This window comes from Tarenaya hassleriana, unplaced genomic scaffold (genome assembly GCF_000463585.1).
Source record: "Tarenaya hassleriana unplaced genomic scaffold, ASM46358v1 Cleome1, whole genome shotgun sequence".
Taxonomy (NCBI): Eukaryota; Viridiplantae; Streptophyta; class Magnoliopsida; order Brassicales; family Cleomaceae; genus Tarenaya; species Tarenaya hassleriana.
The window spans coordinates 3597794-3614379 of record NW_010960187.1 but is presented as its reverse complement, the minus strand read 5'-3'; the positions used below and the strand labels follow the sequence as shown (position 1 = coordinate 3614379).

The window sequence follows — 16586 nt, the reverse complement described above, 5'->3', positions numbered from 1 at the left end:
TTTACACATATATATATATTTGTATGCATTTTGCAACGAAAGATCGTTTCCGATTGGGAGTGACTACTTAATTAGAGAATGAAACCACCATGCACATGACGGCCACATAGGTGCCATATATAGACAACTCTTCTCTGCATGTAATTATTAATTTTGGTACCCAAAATTAATATATATGTATATACACACATAAATGCTCTTTTGCTTTCTGGTTTTTAAATCAAAGAAAATGCATGCTGGCATCTAAGAAATGTTACAAAAAAAAAATCCCCAAATTAAGTGTATACAAATAAAAAAATCAATAAAGAAAAAGGGGGAGGGGGAATCCAGCAGATCTGAAAAAAAAAGGATTACATGGAGGATGTGCACATGATCCCATGAAGATTCTTCACATAATTAAATGCATGATGGCGCATATATTGCAAAGCTTGATCTCCCTCAATCATTTTGTTGTCGACTTTTAAATATGTAAATATATATATATATATATATATCTCTTCCAGGATTTCACATTGGTCTTCCCCTAATTCAAAAATGCTATTAATGCACTTGTAAATTGCCCATTTATGGAATTAAACTTTTCTCCGTTTAAATTATATTCAATGAGTTATCATACACATATAGAAGGATTTTTTAAATCAAAATTATTGTTCGTTGGAGTAATTCAACATTCATGTTGGCTTGGGACAGAGATCGAGACGTGGAGTGTCTCTGAAACTTTTACAAATGGAACATCGTGGAGATGCGAGAGGGGAGTGGATGATACTAATTCCTCACTTTTAAAATAAACAATATTTACATTATTCAATTTCAAAATATATAAATTTTCATAAGATGATATGATAACCAATTTCGAAAGTTGGTCTGTCAAGGCAATCTATATAGGAGTTTTTTTTTTTTTTGTTTACATATGTGACGTAACTGAATACCACTCTACATTCTACGTTGCTGTAATTTTTTGCTTAAAAAATAAATAATTTTTAAAATGTTGTGTCAGAACGCTGAATAAGATGGTAAAAAAAACAGTAAACAGTAATGGAAACAGTAAAAAGTTGAAGAAAGTCTTTATCTGCGTCAGACGAAAACACCGTACGTCTTACGTCAGGTCTCGTGATTATAGCATTAACTCGGAAACATAAATCTGGGGTTTTCCCCAATGGATACGCGGTCAATGATGAAATATGCAGAATCCTGAAATATATATATATATATATATGTATAGAAAATGGGTTATAATATACGTCCAAGATATACATTAAATACCCCTTTTTTACCACATCTCGTCATGACAACTCCTCGGTAATAATTGGGCAGACAACGTCGGATAGATTTCATAGTTTCGAAACATTGCATGAGCTTTCCCCCAGAGCTTAGGCTAAATTTAAGGAAAAGGGTAAAAGTCCACGGCGTTCAGCTGAACTGTGGCTGGGGAAGCCACCGCCAAAATCCAGACTGGTCGACGTCGATGTTGCAGAACATGTTGCTGATGCTGTTCTCGTCTTTAACCCCCGACGATGAGCCCTGGAAGAACTGCATGGTCGTGGCTGTGGTGGCGGTGGCCGTCGCTCCGGCGGAAGATGGCGGGAAGAAATGTATTCCGGTCGATGGCGGTGGCTTAGCGGCCAACGGGCTGTCGATATCCGGCGGAGCCGCCGAGATGTCCAATCCTATGTTGCTGGAACTGTTGTCACTTCTGTTACTGCAAGACCCTTCTGTTTCCTTGTTCAAGTTGATTGATTCTGTCGGTTCCCGGCTTTTCAGTGCCACTAACTGCAAACAAACGCGGGATTTGATCTCAACCCATCGATAAAAAAAATAGCTAAGATTTTTATTTTTTTACGAGATTCGACTTCAAAATTTTCAAAATAAAATCAAATATTTAGTTACAAATACATACATACATACATACATACATATTAAGCATGACTTTTTACTGCGATGAGATATCACAGACAGAATCGTCAACATGTGAGTCACTCAAGCAGTGATATTTGAATTAATCAATCAATCAAAACATCCATTTTAATCGTTTCTGGATCGGAGAAAAAGGGTACGGAGAAAAGGAAGTCCAAAAAGTCGCAAACCATTTAAAGTTTGAAAGGAACCAGTAATCAATATACTTTCCCATATATATTAACATTTTTTTTCACCAAATCGTCAAAAAAAAAAAAAACAAATCAGGAGCTCAATTCTTTACCTGAGCGTGCATTTCTTGATTCTGGGCTCTGAGAATCTCGTTCTCAGCTTTGAGATTCTCAAATTGTCGTCTGAGGACATCGTAGTCTTTCTCGAGCTGTTTGGTTTTCCAGCGAGCTCTTCTGTTCTGGAACCAAATCGCGACCTGTCTGGGCTGAAGATTCAAAGTCTTGGCGAGCTGCATTTTTCTCTCGGGTTCGAGTTTGTTTCCGATCTCGAAGCTCTTCTCTAGTGCTTTCACTTGCTCCACGCTCAGCCTTCTCTTCTTCTCTCCTATCTGCGTCGACCCATCGTCCGATAACTCTTCTTCTCCGTTCGCGTTTCCAGTTTCGACATCGCAACAGCCTTCCAAGTTGCTCGTGCTCCCTGAATATGTCGTCATGTGCGATCTTTTCCCAAGAAACGAAGAAACTCCTGCAAAAATCAAGAATGGGTCGCAGTCCACAGCAAAAAAAATACCATGACAGGAGACTGGAGAGAGAGAGGAAAAGCGTGTATATAAGAGTATATATGTATGCACAGATACCATGGAAGTCTTGTGGGAGACTGCAAGAGGGGAGAAGAGGAGGAGGCTGGGGATGACGATCGTTTTCGTGAGGGTTTTGGAACATGAAATTTGCGGGGAAGAAAGCCATGGCATTGTTACAAGACATGTTTCTCTGTTTCTCAAAACTTTGGTCGTTTCTCTGTATTTTCTTCTCCCTCCGATCCGTCTATCTGCAGAGCCTTGATCTTCTCGGTGGCATCACTTGAAAACTGTGTAACTCCTATTCTGATACAGACCCATTATTTATCTGAGTCTTTAAAAGGAAGCCAAGAAAGAAAAGAAAAGCTGAAAACTTTAGATAAGAGATGAAGAGGATTGGCCAAATGAATTGTCTTAGACTATTCCACTTTTAGGCTCAAAGCTACGGAAGAAATTTGGTATTCTTTTTCTTGTCTTCTGTTTATATATTTATATATATATATATATACAGAGAGAGAGAGAGAGAGAGATGGTTAATGGTCCTAATAGTTTTTGCCTCTCTATATGATCAAATGGCTATCTTTATAATAAAAAAAACACCCTCTTCGTAGTTTCACAGAATAAAAAAATGTTTTTACCCGCTTTGAAAAGGTGAAATTAATCAACGAAGTGTGTCGATTGTGGGTGGGGTCCAATTTACAATGTCACCAACTAATGGAGACAATACTAATCAAGTTTGTAGTACTACCACTACAGGAGTATACATACTTGAGATGGAATTTATAATCTAAATATCTAGAATTTATATATATATATATATATATATGATTTAGGAGTTTATTCGAAATACCGGGAATTTGTCTGAACCTTCAATGTATTTCGACCCAAATATTATCATACTTATTTTCTCTGTCAGAATGTACATACAGCCTGGTGCAATAATGTATGTGTGTGTATATATATGCAACATTCGGCTCCTTGAAAACCATTGAATTAATTATTAAATCCATTAAGAACGGGATATTAATTGGACGTTTAGAAATTTGTACATCTCGGCTACATCCATCACGAGATTCAAGACCCAACGGACGAATCGTGAAATTGGTAAAACGGGGTATCGGACATGGAATGACGGGCGAGAATCTAAAATGCGTGTCCGGTTACAAATGGAAAGGATCGATCACTAAATATATGTATAAGAAAGCCACGTGTAATTTACTATATTCTATACCCTTGAGTGCGTGGATGTATGGAATAACATGTTGTGTTTCTTCGGACCAATATTTCATATATATCGACAGTCAGGTATTTTATGTACAAAAGTTACCTCGTACAAGAAAGGGAAAAAAATAATACACTTCACGCGCATTTGTGAACCCTAGCTACTCGGCCTTTCAAAGTAAGTGAGAGAGAAAAAAAAATCCTCTCGTTTTTTTTTTTTGTCTTGGATGGAGAAACCGGTTCAATAGTGTGTGAAATCGGGGGTTATATACTAAACCGGAGCAGATAGAGCAGAACCGGTCGGACCGGGTTGGGGTGGGGGGAATCTAGTTCTATAGAGGAATGGGGCCAATAGAGTGGGAGGGTACAGAGGGTTTGCTACCTAACCCACCAACACATATCGTGCTTTCCGACGAACCTCCTCTCCCGTTTCCATCTCTTCTTCTTTTTTATTATATATATATATATATATATTATATAAAGAAATCTGCAGCTTCTCAGTTTGGTGGGCCCCATTGCTCTTGTCCATCCATCTGTATTATTGAATTTGAAATCCCTAGTAGTGAGTATATATGTATATGCATGGGCCTTTTCCTCGAGAATGTTTGCATGCATGGGGTTTATGGACGTATACGAAGTGAACGTTTTGAAAATGTAAAGATGCCACAGAAAATGAGTAACCATAACACGAATCCCTCACATCGAACTATACAAAAATCCCACAAATACGAGGCTAAATATGTAGAATTAATGGGCAGTTTCCATTAGATGGTGAGTTTCAGGGCTTAAATAAGATGAAAACGACAATATACATACATACACACACATATACAATATATATATATATATATATATGTATGTGGACGTAGATTGAGTGTGAGAGAGTGATAAGGAAAGATGGTGTGGGGGGTATTTAGGGTTAAGGAAAAGACCAAACAAAAACGCTGTTGGATTAGCCCCACGAAAGAGCTGTAATCTATTGTCCCATTCCCTTCTTCTTCTTCTTCTATTCGTTTTTCTTAATCTTGTCCCCCCGACATCTCATATACTCTTTACGGTCCAAGGTTCCATCTATCTTCTCTTCCTCACCCAATAGCACACCACAACCCCAGCCTTTTTAAAATTTCTTATTCCTTTCACAACCAATACGAGACATGATGATGCATCGATCATTTCGATCGTTCGTGCTACATAATTAAACCCTTTTATATATATATATATATATATATATACACATTTCATTCGGTTATTACCAAGAGTCTTGTAATTTATATCATTCGTAAATGAAACGTGGCTCATCTACTATAGTTCATCAATATGAGTTTTGTGTTTTTTGTTGTTGGAAGGAAGATATAAACCCCTCATCATAGGCTGCTGAAAATGTGGAGAATACGTACGGTTCTGCCTTTTTTTCGTTGATTGAATTAAATAACAATAAATATTATGTTAAAAAAACAACTCAATCAGAACATAACTCAAATAAAAAAAAAATTAAGTGGGCCCATGACAAGATTTTAAGTGGTCGAGACTCGGGTCATGTAGCCACAGGCGCAGTACACTGTCCCGAATAAAATTCATATGACGTCGTAACAGTCGCTTTGTAATTTTCTTCCGTCACCATTTTTTCGCCATTAAGCCTTCCAGTTTAATTAACGTCATAAATGTGACACGTGTATACACATGACAGTATACGTACACATACGTGTATATATATATATGTGTGTGTGAAAAATCAAAATGAGTGCGAGGCCAACACAAACTTCTGGGAACAATGAATTTTTTTTTTTTTATCTAATTTACAAAAACAAAATGGAAGTTAGTTATTTAAAAATGCTATTGTATCCCACATCGAAATTTTGGCATGATTGATTCTTTTAAAAATGGACCCATTTGGTGCAGAATTCAAAGCGGAGCCCCACACTCAGTTCGCATAATCAATTTAAGAGGAAATTATGAGAAAACTTGCTTGAAAACCAACGCAGCTCAAACATTTTTTTACATTTTTTATTTATTTATTAAAACTATTAAAGGTTTTATTAGCTTAAATTGTTATTTATTAAATGATTCAGACCCCCAATTAGAAGAGGAGCTTTTTGTGGTATCATATATCACTCCATATATAAATAATTTTAGTAAATATTTTAAATAGGGAAAATCATATTTAGTTATCATCTTAGTGCAAATTAACTTTTAAAAAAATTCAAAAGTGTAGTTGCAAAATAATACAATACTAATTGAATTTGTATCCGATAACAAAATTTATTTCACCATTAAGAAAAACATAACAAACGTTTTACTAGCGTGGAATAATAAAAAAGGAAAATTAAGAGGAATTTATAAATGCTCCGATCCTGAACAACTAATAAAAAATATTTTTTACCTTTACAAAAAGGCGAAAGGAATGGAAAAAAAAAGGAGAAGAAATCAGAGACATTTTATTAAATATTTACCTAAAAACTAAATTTGAATAACAACGACATTTACAAATGATGATGTGTTAAGAATTGTTTAAATGGTTTTGATATGAAATTTAAAATAAAACATCAATAAGAGTTTGGTGTTTGTAGATTGGATTTTGATTTGTGATTTAGGGTAAATCAAGATGTCACGATAATATTTTTAAATTTTCATCCTGGGAAATGGAATTCGTATAAAGTGTGTTCCTGAAAACTATTCTTCAACTACCTGTCCCCTTTTGTCTTTCCATACCTTTTCACTACACTTATTTCCTCCTTTTATATACATATATAATTATTTAGTGTATACTTTTTTATAATATAGTATCCTGTATCGAATACCAGACTAATCCCAGAACTGTAGATAAATCATGTGATTGGAAGTACGCTCCCTTCTTCAAATTTAGGCTCAAACTCAGAACGAAAAATTCCTTTACGTTTCGTTTCAGCAATTGATCTATCCAAATTGTATTATTTAGCGTATACTTAAATTTAAATCAGTGACGATTTTTTTTAGTAGAATTCTATTTATAAAAAAATAAAATGTTTAATACAAAACATAAAAAACTTAATTATATGTAAATATAAAAACGTAAATTCTTTAATAATTCTAATAATTAAAAACCTTGAGTGAAAACGACCGACATCGGTTGCCGGTTTAGTTTTGCTCAGATTGTGATATATATATATATATATCATGCATAGATATCAATCTTTATAAAAAATAAAAAATAATAAAATAATAAAATTGGTGCTTTTGTTTTAATGATGACTCAGCCTACCTGTCACCATATACAGTGTTCACTAATGGGCCTTTTCAAGTGATCGATTTGCAAATTCAGGCCCAAATCAATCGCGCAGGCCTTAATGCGATGCTATACTCATATGGGCCCAAATAATAATATTCATCTAAATAGTTGGGATTTATTTTTATAAATAAAATTATGATATTATTTGATTTTTCCATTAGAGAAATTAAATAATTATATTGTATCGTCTGAGTATACCTTAATGACTTGCGTTGAAAAAACAGGTACTTTAGGCAGTTATCTTTCTAATCACATTGCAACAACCGTCAACCGAGCAGTCGCATATCTTGTCTAGAAGGAGTTAATAAAAAAAGTTCTCATAAATGTCCATTTAAATATGTCATAGGAATTAGGTGTAATATATGTTATTTTATCATCGGCATTTTGTACAGATGTCTAAATATATATCATCTGTAGCGGCGAAATGATTATAGAGGATAAGCCTAATTAAGCAAATTAACGAATCAGATGGTATGAAATGATGGTCCATTAACTGTTTCCCTATCAAAGACAATAAAATCACATGAATACACGCTTCCATTCAGTAATACGAGATGGTATGCTTACAAATCCATACATCCATATATATATATATATATATATATATATATACACACACACTCACTTACAAGCATAGCATCAACGCAGCTACGACCTATATTACAAACTGTGTAGCTTCAAGCTACCGATTTAATGTGTTAATTTCCTAGGAACATGCATGCACGCATAGAGTGGAGACAGTGGATGCGAAACACGTTGAAAGGACCACAACAAGAAGGAGAAGAGAAAGACAACATGCACTACTCAAGCTATATATATATATATGTTCGAACCATTATTCTGAAAATGCAGACGAAGGAACAAGAGCAAACCGACGGGAAGCAAAATGTGGAAAGAGAAACGTCTTATATATATATCGATTAATTACAATTAGAGAGATCATACAATATTATATATATAAAATATTTTTTGCAAGCAAAAAACCCTAATGAGGTGTTTCTCATAACCAAGGAATCTTTATCTGATGAGGCACACTCTGACACATAGAGAAACATCTCAAAAGACAATACTAATAGTGGACAAACCTCGAACAAATGTAACCCGTGTTTCAAATCCCACTTACTATAAACGTTGGCACTTACCAAAAAAAAAAAATTTAACAAGAATGAAAACTCGATGCAAAGATCGATCAAAGGGGAAAAAAGGTTATAGACCCTAGAAGAGAAAACAAATGCATAATAATACACACTCGATAAAAACCAAAAGAAAAAAAAAAGAACCGAAGCTCACATGATATAGGTCTTGTCTTAAGAATGGTGACTCGTACTGGCGTCTTCTTGATTATCACCGTCATGGTGGTGGTTCGACGTCTCCGGCGCCATTGCCCGGCTGTAACCATTCAACGAACCGAGAAGCCTAAAATGGTTGCTATGTTCACCAGACGAGACGTTGGCTCCAAACCCTGGCTGAGCCACTGGCTGGCCGGAGAACAAAGCCAACGGCCCGGCGGCTAAGTTCATGAGATGGATTCCGGCGGTGTTGTACACGTCACCGCCGGCTCCTGAAGGGTTAAGATTGAAACCCCAGAGGTTGTGACTGTTGTTTTCGCTGCTGCTCCAAAACGACGCCGTCACGGGATTCTGACTCGCCGGAATGGAGCCACTCGTCGATGACTGCAAGAGATAGTTACCCATTTGGGTATCTAAAAACGGCGATGACGATGGCGATGGTAACTCGTTCTTGGGTCGAAGCTGTTGGCTGTTGAAATAGTAACTGGTCGGCGTTGTTCGGATTTGAGAGTTGGAGGAGAAGGATGACCTCGAGCTCCGGAGGGAGACGTTGAGGGAGGTGAAGTTCGCCGGAATAGTTCCGGTCCCGGTGGCAGCGATGACGGCGGGCTCCGCCTGCTGGATGGTTTCTCCGTCGGACTTATGGCCGAGCTCTCGCGTGAGCTGGAACACTCGGGCCGCGCACATCGCGGGCATCCGGATCCTCCGGCCACGACCCTCCACCTTCGTGTGTCGGTCCTTCGTCGAGGCCCGTTTCGGCGGCGGCTTCCTCACGGCGGAGACGACGGCGGCGGATGAGTCATCTTCGGCGGCGGCGGAGGAATGGTGTTGGTGGTTGGTGTCGAGGAGTTGGAGAGGGAAGTTGGGTCGATGGATCGGGTTATGATGGTGGTCTGGATCCATGATCATGTAAATACTTTTCTTTTGGTGTGGTGGTGGAGATGGAGATGGATAGTGGTGGGGATGTGTGTTAGATCTTTACGTGAGCATCGTTTCTCTCTCTAACTCTGTTTATTTAGAGAGAGAAAATGTAGATTTCCATTGAGATGGGAAGCTGAGCTGTTAGAAGTTTTGGGCATCGAGTTAAAGCAAATAAGCAATGAATATGAAAGCATGGACTTTTTCTCTACTCTACTGTTATCTCTTCTTTCGTAAAATACATATTCTCTCTAGATATTTTTCCTTTCCATTATTTTATGGGAGTTAAAAAAAAAAGAAGTTCGTATTTTTTTAGGTGGTAAGTAATAATTACACGTGTGTCGTAAAATGGCATTATCTGTAAGTAATAAGGCTTTAACTGTCGACATATCAATCGCGTAATTAATAGCAGAGTTATGGTCTCCAATACATATATTTGGCCCTTCCCATGCTCGAATTATTATTAGTTAGATATATATGATAGTATACATATATACAGGGAAAATAAATGAATAAATGTTTTTTGTATACAAATTTTTTATAGTGATCCAGTGAAGTGCACGCGATCCACATGATCAAATCCAACTGCTTTTTTTTTTTGATAATTTATTTCCTTATATATGCGTCGTGTATTTCATTATAAGTTTTAAAATAAAATTTCAAAATAAAGTCAATTATATATGCCTCATTTATAAAACTCTTGGGACAAAACATGGTTAGAGGCTTAGAGCTAGGACAAAAAAATTCCTAAAAACGTTTGTGCTATAATTTACTTAAAAAGGGAATTAATATGCTTTTTAATTAATCATTATAATTCTTTTAATTAGAGATTTATTATCGCACATCTGGTGGAACCTTTTTTACATTTTGTTTTTCAACACATTTGTGAGAGGACTAGAAATTAGTCAATCACACATTGTTTTTCTCATCATGAATTCTAGCTGCTTATTTGTAAATAAGGCGTGGTCATATTAATTAGATTCAAATTAACTATTACAGAAACTGGTTGAAATAAGGTCCAATTCAATTAAATAAACTTTATTGTTTTAATTCCTCTTCCATAATTTATATGAGCTAACAAATTTATGCTTTTTTATAATTTTAAATGTCATCCTATTTCAGTTTGAAAATTCCTCATCTAGTTAAGCTTTTTTTCCTATCTACATGTGTATATATATATATATATAAATAAAACCATTAACAAGAAAATTGAAAAGGAAGAACATGCATAAGTAGGACAAAATTTTGTCATAACTTTTTTTTTTTTGTGATAAAATCGTCGCAAGAGCATTCGGCCTATAGATATAACCCAACATCTTTAAATTACCTAAACCGGATTAGTACCAAAAACAATTTTTTATTAACTGATCAGTAAGCCTCATTCCCTATACAAGGTAATTAACGGATGACATTATTATATATATGATTATTACATTAATAAGAGAGGATGAAGAAGTGAAGATCGATGGTGAAATAGGGAGAGATGGACCGACGTCTCCCCACGTGCGGCGCTCTCTTTCTCATTCAGTCCCTCGAGGCAGGCTCTACGTGCCCCTCCCTCTCCTATTAATATACATATATATATATATATATACACACGTGTGTGTCAATTTGCATGACTTTAGGTTTTGATGAATTAGGTAAAAATCTTGTAAATTAGAAAGATTTGAGTTGAGGGATATATGAAATATTTCATATTCCCAACTATTTCTTTTTCTTGGTGATTGAATAGAAGATATAAACAATGAAGCCTATGTAGTGTAGCCGCCACTCCGAAATAAAAACTCAAAAGGATGGGAGCAACTTGACAATGGGATTCAAAATAATATATAATTTACAAAGTAATCGATAAGGAAACTATAATTTATATATATATATATATATATATAGGACGTATAAGCTTCTCACGACAATTGAAAAATCCGACAAAACATTTCTTTTTTGACAGAGAATCATCGTTTTAGGAATCGTTATGATTGATTTATTAGTATATACTTTTTTTATTATAACAATCTGGCCAAATATTTTTCGGTCAGTAGTTTACTTTTTTAATATCCGGAATACTATTCCCATTTTTATGACAAAATTTTAATTGTATAATACATTGTATAAAAATCCCGATATATTATTAATATATATATATATATATATATAGAGAGAGAGAGAGAGAGAGAGACAGAGAGAGAAGGAATGGGAAAAATAATTAAAAGAGGAAAAACAAAGTGGGCTCCCATCCCCACTCACCAGCAATGATTACCTCCTGCCTTTGCAGCTCCACCTTTGCCTTTTCTCATTTTTTCCTCCCCACCTTTTTTCCAATATTTTACTTTCTACCCCCTGTTTTCTATTATTTTCGAATTTTCTCTCAATTTTATGTGATCGCTCACCACCCCCATCCACTCCCCCCAATTTATGTACCTATATCATTAGATTTTCATCCCAAATTGGAGAGGGATCATTTCCAAATTGAAATCGTTACCATCTCGTCGCTAATGACCTAAATGATCCGTATTTCATGCGTATTATTTCGTAACTCATCATTTTAAAAGTTGGTGCAATTCATCATTAATTTGTCAATAAATTCATTGTCATTATTCCAAAAATCATTAGAAAATTTTTCCCCGCACATGCATATATACAAGAATAATCTATGGATAAATTTTGTCAAAAATCTGTTTTTCAAGAATAATCTATGGAATTTCCCTTTTATATGTACAATAAACCATAATGCTTTGGAAATAAAACTGTTATTTCCGAAACTATATATTTAAAAATATTTCTGGGGTAATATTAATTAGTATATAAGCTTGATTAAATAGACAAAGGGGCCGTCTCCAACGATTTTTAAGTATGCAGGACACTGCCATAACCCATGGTTTAGAAACCTGAATAATAATGTACTTTTTTTTTTTTTGAATTAAGGTGTACGTATAAGTGAATAATAAGTGCTCTTCTGACCATATAGATATTTTCTAAAAAAAAAAAATGTGATACATATGACACAAATATCGTTCGTTATATGTCTAATCTTGTCACACAGACAATTTAACATGGCTTTACATTATTAAAGCCGAACCTATCTACGGCACTGAATTTGATTTGATTGTTTAGAAGAAAACAAACGAAAACGAAGAAATTACCCTACCATGAGTAAGAAACAAGAAAACAGAAGCTGACTATATGTATTTATATATGCATTGAAAGGTTAGTACTACATATCAAATTTAGAGAGAGAGAGAGAGATAGAGAGAGAGAGTAACATTTGCCTGTAAAACCCATGTGACAATAGTCACTAAGTACAACTTACAAGGAGGCAGATTTGATTGAGAGAGAGAGAGAGAGAGAGAGAGAGAGAGAGAGAGAGAGAGCGAAGGGCTAAAGAGATCGAAAAAAATACAAAAAAGACGCACCCAAAATAGAAGAGAATCATAACGTATTAATGTTCAAACACTAATCACGGGGAAGAAACACAAAACAAATCCTTTTTTTGGTTGGAGCATTACCATATTTGATATCGACGATATTTAGGGGAAGAAAAAAACACAGAACAAAAAGACATGCATACAACAGAATCCAAGTTTAAAGGTGGCTTCGTCAACTCCATAGTTAAATTTTTTATAAAATTTTCCACGTCACCAAAGATACATTTGTATGTATATGCGTAAGTATATATATTCACTTATTGAGTGGTTCATGTCACTGGAACGGTTCTAAATCATTCTGAGGAAAGAGACCAGCAACATCAACGTTGTCTTCTCATAAACTGTCTCTACGGCTGGCGACATAATCACGTTGCACCCGGAACCCTAGCATTCATTATTCATCGTTTATGTTGGAACCTATCTCTTTATGACTCTGCATGCATACATATATATATACACATCTGTGTGCGTGTATGCATATTTTTGTGTATATATTAAATACACGCGTGTCTGTATGTACGTATATGTATCAATATATATACACGCGCGCGCACTGTAATCGCAATTCGATAGACTTATTCTAGTTATTTTATTTCTACAAGCACTGTAATAAGCTGAAAAACTTATTGAAATCACATGCATTTCTTGGATCTTATTGATGATATTAAAGTATTTATACAAGATCACAAAGATAATAACATGTAAGAGTAAATAATATTATAACAATTAAGAATCATTCGAAGACTTTGTATAATACAGAGTTTAGATTTGAGAATTAACCAAGTTTGACCGAGTTTCGTGACTTTTGATAATTTCCCAGGTAATGATAGTCGTTATCGCTTTTGAATTCATCATCATCTCCGTATATTGTCGTTATGTTTATTTTATGATCATCATGGTCCACGGTTATCATTATCAGACCAACTGATAAGATCAATCTTATATAAAAGGATATTAAAATATTTAGATAAATGTTGCTTACAAATTAGTGCAATCACACGGAACAGAACACTGGCACTTATGTCCCCATGTATATAGACTGCAGTATCCCTATATTGATATAACATGGAACATTGGTACTATTTTTCTTATCAGTATATATATGCGCACACATCTATATAACTATATATAAGAGGGGCAATTTCGATTCGGTTCAAATTCTTTTTTTCTATATAGTTTAAGTCCATTTAGATGGTGATATTAAAAAATCAATCTAGATTCCTATAGATTTTGGATTGATTCGTATTGGGCAACCTTTTTTATTTGACATCATAAGTTCTGTTTCCATTTTATTCACTTCATATATTTTTTGGCCTATTTCATAAGTAATTTAATTTATTTTAGATTTAAGCCTGTTGTAATAGAAAGAAATAGAAATAAAAACGAAGCAGATATAATGTTTTTTGGTTTGGTTCCATCGACTTTGTTATAGAATATTTTCCCATTTCTATCAAATATTTCAGTTATACAGCCACATATAGTTTAGTCAATATATACATGATTAAATATCATAGATATTTAGGGGTTTATCCACACAATTTAACAAAATTTTGGAAATGAAAATTAAGGGGAACAAGAGAGAAAGAGCAATATGTTTGAAGGAATGACAAGCTGGCTTTCGAGCCTTTGATATATCTAAATGCTTAAAAGGATTGACACATATGTATATTCGAATGGCACATTATATATACACATACACACGTGCATGTATATCATCACCAAAGAAGAAGAACTCTTCATTTCGATTCTGAATTCACAATCGATTATATTTTGTCGTTTTCCAATGACGAGCATAGACAGCAACATACATAAATTATACAATAATTTGTCCGACACATGTTATTATAGTCAGGAACTTTATTATATATTTTTTTTATCATTGCGTAAGTTTAGTTTGATTTGATTCGGTTTACAATATGAAAAGCTCTATATCTACTGATGTAAATTATTGAATAAATTCGAAATTCGATCCATTTTAAATGCACAAATTCAATCATTTTAATTAACGGTGACGTTTGCAAGGTCTATATATCTACACATCTTTTTTTACTGATTAAAAAGCTCGAGATATTCTTACGTCAACCTCTTGTATAAGTGGAAGGGATATTTTACCCTTTTCGTAAAATACTAAAAGACGACTGCATAAACTTATGGTAAAAAAAAAAAAGTTAAAAAAACCCTTACAAAATTTAAGGTTGTCCTTTTGGTCCTTCGGGAATTACCAGTTTACCCAATTGGGCGAAAAAGGTGACGTCATAGGGGGACAAGAACTGAAAAGTTTTAAAAAAAACACAGCACGTAAAAATCAAAGGAAATGATAATGAAACTTACAACCCCAGGTTTTTATATCCATAAATATATAATTTCCGTACCCTGGACTCGAAAAATTACGGAAAATGCCACGCAATGGGCATCGTGATTTCGAGGAAACCTCATGTCCTTTTCAGTCATTTCCTCTTTCTCTCTCTTGTTTTCGACGTCTATTTGACCCATTTGGTACGTACCCCCTCTCCTTTTTTCCCCTTCCACCGTAATAACTATTATTGTTATAGTATTATTTTGATTTTATATATGTACATGTATATATGAATTCCATTAAATTCGTGGTCACCACAAAGACCGTATCAACACCTGTGTCGGCAGTATTTGACAAAGTAAGATTGCTTAATTTGCGATCTATCTATCTATCTATGTATGTGTGCGTATAGATTTGTACGCTTGCGTACTTACACGTGGCGGTGAAAGAGCAATTTGTTGCGTATTTGTAGACGTATGTATTTGTCAAAAGCTATGTGGGGGGAGGACTAAGGAGTCGTTATCAATACCCACGTCACTCTCCGGCGGCAACTGGGTTCCCCAACTCCATATCAATCCACTAGGGCTGACGTCATCCACTCAAATCATTCGTTTTCTCGAGCAACCCTTCTACGACTTTGTATGCTTCCGTATCAATAATGCCTGCAACATATACAGTATCGTTTTTTTTTTTGGTTTGGAAGAGAGAGAGAGGGAGAGCGCACTATGGAAAAATGCAGATGGTTGATTAGTGATGGAGAAAGCGACACATGAAAGCGGGAGATTATTAGAGTTTCCTGCAGTTTCTGCTTTGGTCGTGTTCTTATAGCATAACACACACAGACAGACATATAATGTACGTATGTATGTACTGTACGTACGTACGCACGTATGTATATATGTATCACTTTGGTCGTGTTCTTGCAATGGCCAGTTTACCCCTCGACCAAAGATTCGCCCTCCAACGACAATACCGCTTTTGGGTTGCAAGAGAGACTTAAATGGGCCTGGATCTGTTCACTTTGGGCCTGACTTCTCTATCATATCGAAGCAGAAGAGCCCAAACAGTGGCAGCCACGGTTCCTGGCTAACCCTACCGATCGATTAAAGAGAGGATAGAGTCTCTTATCGAACGAGAAGGGATCGTACGGAGAGTAAACTATACCCGATATCTTGCCCAAGTCGAAACCCTAGGGAAATTTTGCTTGTACAGTAAGTAACCGAATCTGTGTTTTCAGACAATGTAGAGGACAGCGAGTTTATCCTCTGAATCAAACCGTTTCTGATTCAATTGGAAGTAGGGGTGAGTTTTTTTGTTCTTTATACAAAAATTAACATTATACACTTGATGTTCAATTCGAACCAACAAAAATTTGCATTTTTTCATAGGTTTGGTATCTGCAGATATCAACCATCAGTCGCGGGTATCCGAGCCACGGATACCCGAGTTTTGCAAAGGCGGCACCGAGATGCTTCGGTCATAAAAAACCGTGGCGTGAGATGAAAACTAAAGG

At 35.3% G+C, this 16586-nt stretch overlaps 2 protein-coding genes across 2 annotated transcripts; both read right to left on the bottom strand.

The window, feature by feature from the left end:
- Positions 1–1182: 1182 nt before the first annotated feature.
- Positions 1183–3172, bottom strand: LOC104808759 (homeobox-leucine zipper protein ATHB-13-like). Its single transcript, XM_010534552.1, has 3 exons — positions 2723–3172; positions 2198–2610; positions 1183–1770 (listed from the first exon to the last, which is right to left on the bottom strand). The coding sequence occupies exons 1-3, from the start codon at positions 2847–2849 to the stop codon at positions 1411–1413; spliced, it is 900 nt and encodes a 299-aa protein (XP_010532854.1). The 5' UTR covers positions 2850–3172; the 3' UTR covers positions 1183–1410.
- Positions 3173–8134: 4962 nt separating this feature from the next.
- LOC104808753 (transcription factor TCP15-like) lies at positions 8135–9535 on the bottom strand. The gene has a single exon (XM_010534538.2). It carries the CDS (start codon positions 9344–9346, stop codon positions 8456–8458), a length of 891 nt encoding a protein of 296 aa, XP_010532840.1. The 5' UTR covers positions 9347–9535; the 3' UTR covers positions 8135–8455.
- Between the last annotated feature and the right edge of the window lie 7051 nt (positions 9536–16586).

Excerpts from the sequence above, each read along its gene's own strand:
- LOC104808759 (XM_010534552.1), bottom strand. The coding sequence starts at position 2,849 with ATGTCTTGTAACAATGCCATGGCTTTCTTCCCCGCAAATTTCATGTTC. Across the intron at positions 2,611-2,722 it reads TCTCCCACAAGACTTCCATG|GAGTTTCTTCGTTTCTTGGG; the intron begins GTATCTGTGCAT and ends TGATTTTTGCAG. Across the intron at positions 1,771-2,197 it reads ATCAAGAAATGCACGCTCAG|TTAGTGGCACTGAAAAGCCG; the intron begins GTAAAGAATTGA and ends GTTTGTTTGCAG.
- LOC104808753 (XM_010534538.2), bottom strand. The coding sequence starts at position 9,346 with ATGATCATGGATCCAGACCACCATCATAACCCGATCCATCGACCCAAC.